The sequence below is a fragment of the Camponotus vicinus genome, unplaced genomic scaffold, assembly GCF_025532165.1.
Source record: "Camponotus vicinus isolate PSW18456_S1 unplaced genomic scaffold, iyCamVici1.0 SCAF_3, whole genome shotgun sequence".
Lineage (NCBI taxonomy): Eukaryota > Metazoa > Arthropoda > Insecta > Hymenoptera > Formicidae > Camponotus > Camponotus vicinus.
In genome coordinates, this window is record NW_028141967.1 from 18477691 (window position 1) to 18487698 (window position 10008).

The 10008-nt window shown below is 24.7% G+C and overlaps 1 protein-coding gene across 1 annotated transcript; it reads right to left on the bottom strand.

The window, feature by feature from the left end:
* Positions 1–585: 585 nt before the first annotated feature.
* LOC145969429 (aminopeptidase N-like) lies at positions 586–9148 on the bottom strand. The gene is made up of 12 exons (XM_083095568.1): positions 9071–9148; positions 7715–8237; positions 7095–7604; positions 6773–6962; positions 6280–6430; positions 4857–4938; positions 3945–4303; positions 3121–3398; positions 1735–1928; positions 1228–1563; positions 1069–1138; positions 586–879 (listed from the first exon to the last, which is right to left on the bottom strand). The coding sequence occupies exons 2-12, from the start codon at positions 8215–8217 to the stop codon at positions 748–750; spliced, it is 2805 nt and encodes a 934-aa protein (XP_082951694.1). The 5' UTR covers positions 8218–8237; positions 9071–9148; the 3' UTR covers positions 586–747.
* Positions 9149–10008: the final 860 nt, after the last annotated feature.

Here is a 10008-nt window from a genome sequence, read left to right on the forward strand (position 1 = left end):
ATAAATGCGTCAAACATACTCTCGAAGCCTTTGGTCACGACCTCTCGATAACGAAGTTTGCTCTCGTGAATCTATCGCAGATTCTGCTCTTCTTTCCAGCGATTCACCCAACGAGAAATAATAAAGCCTTCCATTTTCAGTTAATTGAACAATTAATAATTAATTTTTACTCGCATTTTAGGAAAATTTAAAATATCGAATTTAAAATATATTTTACTCTAAAAAATATTGTTAAAGAAACGATTATAAAGTATAAGGATAAAGTATAAGGATTGTAATAAAGATTGATAATTGAAGGATTGTAACGAAATTTATGATTTTATCCTCCTTACTTTAATTTCTATTTATAATAATGAAAGATTCCATAAAAATTTTACACACACACATGTATACATCTATCTATAAAATAAGCATTACGTAAATATATAATCAACATCTATATATTAAATTTGTAATACAGAAAAGTAATACAATATAATATTAAAAATATTATAATATTAAAATATTCATAACATTCATTATATGAATTATATTGTAATATAATATAATATTTTTATACAATATTATAGTATACAATATTTTTAATATCATATTGTATAATTAATATTATTATATTGATTAAATACAAATAAACAATTGTTAACTTTTATATAAAATTAACGAATAATTAAGTATATACATTTATAAATATTAACACCACTATTTATACTGCATTTTTAATTCCTAAACAGTTAATGTATTGAAAATCTAATTATTGAATAAAAATCGAAAATATTTTGTCTGTCTTTGGATCTCCAACCAGCGTGTTTCCATCTTGTCTTCAACGTCGGTAATTGAAATGGTTGAACTTTTGAGCTCTTTTTTTACAAATTTCTTTATCTAAAATGGATTAGTTTAATAAATCATCAATAAATAATTTCATATTTAATAATTGTACTGTCACACATGCAGAGTATCATTATGAACAAAATTCAAGAAAAATATTACATAAAATGACAATTATAGTGAAAAGTAAATTTTAAAATAAAAATTTAAAAAATGTTGAAATTTGATTTATTTAAAATTTACCTCGTCCAACTGTTCCTTAGAATACGCATTGTTAATTATAACAGTTAATGTCGCAATCTCATTAACTCTCCTATGAAGAATAAAACAATATTACATATATAATTAATTCATACAATAAATCTTCATGTATAGCACATCTTTATTAAATAATATCATTACCTATGTCTTATTATTTCGTAATTATTTAATAAAATTGTAAGCATGTATTTAGTATGCCTCTCAATGATGGAAAGAAAAATATTAGCATTAAAGGCATCATTTCGCTCTATCGGTTCGAGCTGAACATGAGATAGATTATACCTAGGTTTTAATAAAATTTCTGGCAATTTTATTTTTAAATAATTGATTATGATTTCAGAATTCTTACTGTAAGCCAGACATTCTAAAATTATATCATTTCCTTTCATGTAATCATTAAAAACTTTATTCCATGTATCACGAGCTGCCGTTTTCAAACCATTACAATATACCCATCTCTTCCATCCAGGCAAAAGTCTACAGAAGATAGTCCAGAAAAGAAATAAGAATCTTCTATCAAAATTGTTTTAATAGTTTCGTTGGTGTTTTATAAATAATTTTTGACATAAGTGATAACTAATTTCTCAAACATATGCAGAATATAAAAAATATCTCCTACAAAGAATCAAATATTATGAAAAGAATTACTTGTTTTCTTTAGGATTTGCTAGATGCCATTGCAAATGACGCCTAGACTTTTCTTCGCAAGCATGATCATTTATAATACATTCCCACTTTGCGAGTTCTTGTTTTAAACATTTAGTATGATCGTTGATGTTACTGTCATACAGATTCCAGAAATTAAATCTAAAATTCTGCATAAAATCAAACCTTAGCACTCCCTAAAATTTGATAAGAATCATTATATTTAGTTTATTCATTATTTACAAGAACAGATATAATGTACGCGCTAATAAAAATTTTTACTAGATAATTTTCATTTATATTTCTTTAATATTTATGTGACTTGATCGTATCAATACCATAATAACCGAATTTATCAATTTCTTATTTGTGTGTGAATAATTGTGTATATATCTTATCATTTAAATAGGTATGAATTTTACACCATCTAATTCGTAACACATATATATCGATAAGCAGAGTGTTTTTTAAGATTGTAACGCTCGTGAATGAGTAGAGAGCAGTAAACTGAACAGAAAAGTCCTTTACCTATTCCGCAATTTTAGCAGTAATGATTGAAATATTAATTAAAACGATGAATAAACGCGCATTATGCGCGGCTAGATCGTAGGATGTGCGCGGTCAGGCATGCCAACGGCCAGTGTCGCATACCAATGAAAAAACAAGAGTCGAGACGCATTATCGAGCTTTACGAGACACTCTGTATATATATTTTAATCTGCATATTGATGTATCGATCGATATGATTTGATAAATGATTATTTTCTAAATTTAAATCAGTGGCACATCAAACATAGATTTTGAGTGTTTCAAACTTTAAATATCAACTTATTTTTATAAAATAAACATTTACAAGTGCATTATTATGTATTAGATTATTAAGTGTTATATAATGTAACAAAATTATCTTAAAATTATAAGTCAATTTCTCTGCAAAATGTTTGTTATATTTTTAACACCATAAACATTATAATACTATGGAAGAAAATTAATATAAGAAAGATAATTGTGATATACTTTGTTCTATGATTTCTTAAAACGCTCATTATTAATTACATAATTGATCATCAATTAGCATATAAATTTTAAAGTATTATGATTATAGGAAAATAACTTTATGAAAAATTTAAAATTGATAAAATTGACAAACTTGTGATTATGTTAAATTTAAAAAAAATATATGTAAGCGCCTTTTGAATTTAAATTTCTGACTTTGGTACAAAAGAACTAAATAATAATGTACAATTAATTTTTTTGTTTAGCTCTCTACATATACCTATTTTTAGAAAATTTATTATTATAATACGAAATCGTTATATTATAAAATAGATAATTGATGTAACAGATGATTTTTTTATAAAAAAACTATTATTATATCTATATATATACCTTGAATTCAGGATAAAGTTCTAAGAATGGAAAGATATTAGACAAAAATTCAAATGCTTTAAACATAGGATACCATGCTATAAAATCTTGTTCCTTTCCCAAATAAGAAACGAGTTCCCAAAATACGGAGAATTCAAGTTTCTTCTCTATCGCAAAATGAAACGCATCATTGATGATTTGCGCGCGATTGAGAACATGTATATTACTATATTCTTCAAAATTTAAGTATTGTGCAATTTTTCGCCAATTCGCAGTATCATAGTTGACGCGATAATATCCTGGTGTAAAATTACTTTTGTCGATTATTAAATACTTTGAAATGATGTATATTAATTAAACATATTTCGAGATATGTTAAAGATATTTCGATATTAAATATATAATTATAATTAGAGATGTTTGCATCTTCCGTTTTTATTATTTAACATAAAGGCTGTATCAGCAATTCTATATGTTACAGCAAGAAATAAAAATTTCAAATATATCGAAAAAATTTCAATATTCTTGTAGTATCTTTTGTTATATCTTATATTATATATGAGTCTTAATACACTTCATAATTATTTTTAATTAAAACTTATGTCAAATATGATATATGCATAATCTGATATATATATATATATATATATATATATATATATGTATATATAAGATAATTGGACATCATCAATTGGAATTCTCAGAATTTGGATATGCAAAGAATTTTGTACTAACATAAAGTGGTTTTGACTACAAACATGATATATGTACTGAAATATATATACTTGAAATTATATACAATATAAACAGACAGTAAAGATATAAATTTATTATTCAATATTTACCAGCTTGTTGTAAGTTGAAAATAATCCATTGATTTTTATCAAGAAAGAGTTCAATTTTTGAATGCCATGGTGTTAACCAAATATTCGTCCAAGTTATTGTAAAATTAAGACTCGACTCAGTAGTATAAGTAACAGGAATATAATATTGTTTCTCATCTAATTTGTTGTAAAATTGTACCCATACGTTTACAAAACCAGTAGAATAATTTCGCGTCACCTCCAACACAGGAGGATACTTTTGCATAACCCATGAATCTATCGTGTGTTTTATATTAAACTCATACTTGGAATTCAATTCAATCATGACAGATCTCATAGCATTCCATAAATCACGAAAATTTATTCCACGATTATCTAATCTATAAAATTTAGCATTATGATACTTTTAACACTATACTGAAATTGATAAATAAATATTAAGAAATAAAATCATAATTTACATATAATTTATTCTCTTACTTTAATCTATAATGTAACTCCTATAGAGATAGAAATTTATGAACTTTAATATAATTGTACATACATATATATATAAATATATATTAACATATATCTTAATAATTGTATCAGCATTTATTGTGACTGAATAAATAATAATTTTAATTTCTATATTATTAAGATTTTAGAGTTTATATTCTATGTTTGTAAAATTATATTCTTGGAATATTATTCAATTTGAATTGATTGTTTGTAATTTAGAAAATATGAATCACTATCATATATTTATTAAGAAAAACTCAAGTTGAAATTTAATCTCCACAAAAATTTATAAATATAAAAGTATAAATTTGAGATTTCAAATATGTATGTCTTTTAAAACAGGAAATATATTATTAAATTTATTGTATATTTCGATTTCCTTTTTCTCTATGATATATATTATTACATTACACTTATATACATTATACTTACTGATTGTACACATATCTGTTGATTCCCATTAAAAAAATATCAGATGACAATGTTCGTTCTAACATGCGGCATATAATGGATCCTATAATATTTAAAAGAAAAAAAATTTGATATATTTCAAATGCCTTTACTGTAATGCGCAATAAAGATATGTGAATATATCTGTAATTAATAAAACCAAACGTATCACAAAGTTTATGTAATTAATTCTAAGTAAGCAGCTATAAAAGATTGTTAAATACATTTCAAGGAAAAAATTTATAATAATAAGTAAATAGTGAATGATTAAATATTTGTAAAAATAATAAACCAGACAATTACAAGGAATCGGTTAGTTTTGTTTTTCATTATGATTTTTTGGAGTTTTAGATAGACATGTATAGTTATAATTTAAAAAATTACACATTATAAAATTATACAAAATTATACAAAAATTTAATTTTAAAGTTAGATACTTCTTTTGTTATTATTATTACATATATTATAATAAAATATATTAAAAGTAATAATAACAAAATTAAATTTTACAAATAAAGCGCTTCGTACGGTTCGTATGGAAATTGGATTTCGATGAAATATGCTGAAACTTTGGAAATAAATAGTTTATATGAGAACCCAATAAAAGTTTATGTCAAAGCATTATAAATGTAATATTTATTGATGAAGCTGTCCCTACAAATATTGAAAATCGAATTGAGACATTATTTCAATATTATTAAGGAAAAGTAAATAATATATTAGAATAGTATACAGTTGATCATTTTTATTTTAATACAGATATATTTATAAGGAAAAAATGCAGCATCGCCGCTGCTGTCGCCATAGCATCCTATTTGATATTAGATAAAATATAATTAATTAAAAGTATAGTAATATGGGTTTTCCCTATGTCTCCTTTTTGGATGGGGGAGGGGTACGACTTCTCTAATTGCTTTAAAAGACTAGCCCCTCAAAATAATTAAACACCTGTTTTATGGTTTCTCGTAATTTTTGCACAATTTCTGAAATATAAAGAAATATAGTGGAACTTTTAAACATCCTGCATATACATGCATGTATATTTTTTCCACATAAATATAATACCTATACAATAATGAAAGTGATCAACTGTGTGATTCTACTCAATAATACATTATGTATTTTCTCACAATAGTACTGAAATAACATCTTATTTCGATATTTGAATGCTTGTAATGATGAAACGGCTCCATCAAACGATATCACACTTATTGTGATTTTTGATTTGACACATAAATATTTATTTCCAGAGTTTCTGCAAATTTCACCAAACTCAAAATTTATTTTCCATAAGAATCGTACGGATATTTTAGTTTGTAAATAACTTTTCTTATTTTTTTATTAAATTAATATTCAGAAATATATAATTATTTAATTCTTTATTTATGCAATATTATACGCATACCTTTGATATGTGTAAGAGAAGATTGTAAATAATTTCCATAATAGCTTTTATATTTCATAGTAGAATTTATAACAACATAAGTATTTAGATAGAGTAATTCATGTTGAGCTTGAACTACAAACAAATCCATCATCCGGGAATTTGGCAGAGCCTAAAATCAATTCGATATAATCATAATTAACCATAATTAATTAAAAAGAAATAGTTTTTGGTACATATAAAAACTAGCTTATTATGTGTTATTGTTAAGAATAAAATTTGTATGTGCGTGTAAATATTTTTCTGCGATAATTTTAATATATAAACATATATGTTGAGTTCTTATTAAATTTCTTCTACGGATTTTTAGAAATTTAAAAAACTTGGATTCTTATCATTTCTTATATTTAAGAAATAAAACAGAATATTTGCACAAATATTTAACAATTATCTGCATTGCTAAACTGTTAATTATTTGACTGCGTATTCAAATACTATTAGTGAAAAAAATAACCTTATCGATAATGTATGCTTGAAGAAATATATTAAATCCTTCGTTTAACCATGTACGATGCCAATAAGTTGATGTTAGTTCATACAGATTGCTAATATATTTTTGTACCATTTCACGTGCAATTAAGCGCGTAATTATTGTTTTGCATGCGACAGGATCTAATTCTTTATTATAAGCGATATCTGCTTCTCTAAAAATAATTATACTAATATGTATGAAAAATTTTGGATATTAATATAATTTCTTATGTAAATGGATTATAATATGATAAATAATTAAAATAGTTTTTATATAATATATCTATTTTAACTATATATATTACCTATAAAAAATGAAACCGAAAGTCTGTTTGATTTCATCTTGTAAATCCGGGATTACGACATGATCCACTTTCGTCTCAAATGAAAAAGGGGGCCCTGTCTCACGGGCTCTCCTCAAAATATTCCAAGTATAATTACGCATGTATGTACTAGTGTAAAGAATAACAGTTTCCGCAAATTCTAAACGCGATTTCGATTGTGATCTGCACCATAAGTCGTGACTAATGGCTTCTGCATCAATCTTGATGGTAGTCTTATGAAAATCCGATACCAAAAATGCTACACTATCTATAGAGATCCAATCAGTCTTGTAAAAATATGTCCACGACATATTATCGTACACCGATTTACTTGTCCCTCGTATTTGCATATTTGATAAAGCTTTGTATTTTGAATGATGCATTATAGAAATAACAACAGTAATTAATTTTCGAGTGTCCCAATATGGAAATATTTGTTGTTTTTTCGCTTGATATCTGTTTCTTCGCTGGATACCTGCTGCAATTAACCACCTGTCGTATTTTAATGATATGCTTTAGATGACTAATTTTAGATAATTGTAAGCGTAGAATGCATAAATATACAATGTGGTTTTGATATTTCAATATATTCTTTTACTTACTCTATTTTTTCATCTTTATTTATGTACGGAATTCCAAAAGATTCTCTTACGATATTAATTGGGATTTTAAACTGTATATACAGATCGTACTTTCCACGCAACAAGACATCACCGAAATCGAGCAAGACAATATTGGTTTTATCACGATATATTGATATTGTTTCAAATACTCTCTTGTCTTGAGTTAATTTCCATGCTATTATATTTGTTGAATCCGGCACATAAAAACTTATATATTGTTGTGCATCAAAAACATAAATAATGACTATGCATTCGCTAACGAGATAATTATTGAGTAATATTAATTTCATGTTATAATGTAACGGAAATATATTATCTGATATATAGATTGATTTGTTATTTAATACACTGCGCACAATTTTCGATTCTTCATCGATTTCTATTCCTTTAATTTTTGATTCTTCATCATGCATAGGACTCGCTATTGCTATTATGATAATGTATATTATACTACTACTTAATAATAGTTTTAAGAATGTCATGTTAATTTTCGCTCGGATATCTATAAAAAACGTTTCTTCATTAAAAAAAAGGTATTTACGAAGAGTATGCAATTCAATCGACTTTTGTGTGAATAAACGTTCAAGACAATTTACTAACGTTTCATAAGAAAATACGATTAATGTAAAGAAAGATTAAAATAATAAAGTTTAATAAATAAAGGAATGATTAAAAAAGATAAATATAAAACTTATTGAAACGACATATGAAATATTTTCCTATTTCTTTGAATATTAGGAGATATGAAAGATGATTTAGGTAATTCCAAAAGGACAAGCACAATAAACATAACTGTTATTTATCTCAATTTAGTTATCTTTAGATTTCTTCTTAGATTTCTTTCTAGTGCAGTTACATATTACGGTATCTTACATACATAACTTATATACATAACAAATTTTGAAAATATTAATCTTTTTCTTATATATATATGTTAAATTTAAGCATTAAAATGTATGATAAATGAAGGAATATTCTCAACAACAGTATTTTATACGTGATATGGATTGTATTTACATGTTATTTTCAAGATCAATCTGTTCCTTAAATAAGAAATGTATTAAAAACATACAAACAATAAATTTTACATTTTCTATATGTCAAAATGATCGAAACATGCTATCACAGTACAAACGTAAAAAAGTCTTTATTTCTATTACCTATAATGTATGTAAAAGATAAAAATAATAATTACAGTAAAAGGAATTAGTCAATTGGAAAATTTAAAAAAAAATTTCTTTTATATATATAAAATAAAAGCGTTACTCCATACATTTTTGCACATTTAAGGAAAGAAAGGTAAATAATTTATTATATATTTATTTAATGTCTTACCCTATTAGTTGAATCAGCCAGGTTTAATATATTAGGTTTAATATCAAAAGCATGGACATTCAATCGCGAACGTACTGCTTCAAGAGACTATTTAAAACTGACGGCTCTGTCGGCAAACCTGACAATAACTTGAAGGTACGCAGTGTTATATAAACATCTTCTTGATTATACGTAGCATAGGCTATCTTACATATCCATAGAAGTCAATAAGTATATACTTGTTTATGTTTGTTATTCCGTTTTCATATATAAAGCTTTTATTTATAAAGACAATTTTTCTAGAAAAGCATTTGCGAGAGAAAATTGTTTGAAGAGTCCTATTCTCTATATATAAGATAAATATATTTTATATTTCATATTATATCTTTGTCATAAATAATTATCTCTTTTCAAGAATTTAATATATAAAGTAAATAAAGAAGAGTTGTTTATATCTTGTGCCACTTATAAGGTATTTATTTTTATATTTCCTATTTGTGGCATTAATTTTTACAAGTTAATATATTGGTTACAGTCATTTGATCGTTATGATTGAAGATCTGTTTTTTTCGCATAGAGTTAATTCTAAATTAATCAGTCTTAGATTGGAGATGTCATCATCATAATATAAGAGTACTTAATCGAGTTTAATTTGGTTGTGTGATTATATTAAAAATTTCAATTTAAAGCCAACATACGTTTGGTCACATATATTATTATTTCTGATTTTAATATTCATTATCTGCTTTTAAATATTTTCCTGAATGTATTGCTATTGCTATTTGAGCCAAAATCGATAATCAAACTTCAATTAAATATTACGTAAATACATGTATATACATATATACCGAATGTCTTACAATCTCCGTCAAAAATTTTAATGTATTTAATATATTTTAGAGATAAAATAGAGTCAAACATTCTAAATTCTTTACGAAAAAATTGAAACTACAATAATT

What these genes read in the sequence shown, in the direction of transcription:
- LOC145969429 (XM_083095568.1), bottom strand. Translation starts at nt 8,217, where the DNA reads ATGACATTCTTAAAACTATTATTAAGTAGTAGTATAATATACATTATC. An exon ending in TTTCAACTTACAACAAGCTG is followed by an intron (nt 3,399 to 3,944) that starts GTAAATATTGAA and finishes ATTTTACACCAG; the next exon opens with GATATTATCGCGTCAACTAT. An exon ending in TACGAAATAATAAGACATAG is followed by an intron (nt 1,139 to 1,227) that starts GTAATGATATTA and finishes TATTCTTCATAG; the next exon opens with GAGAGTTAATGAGATTGCGA.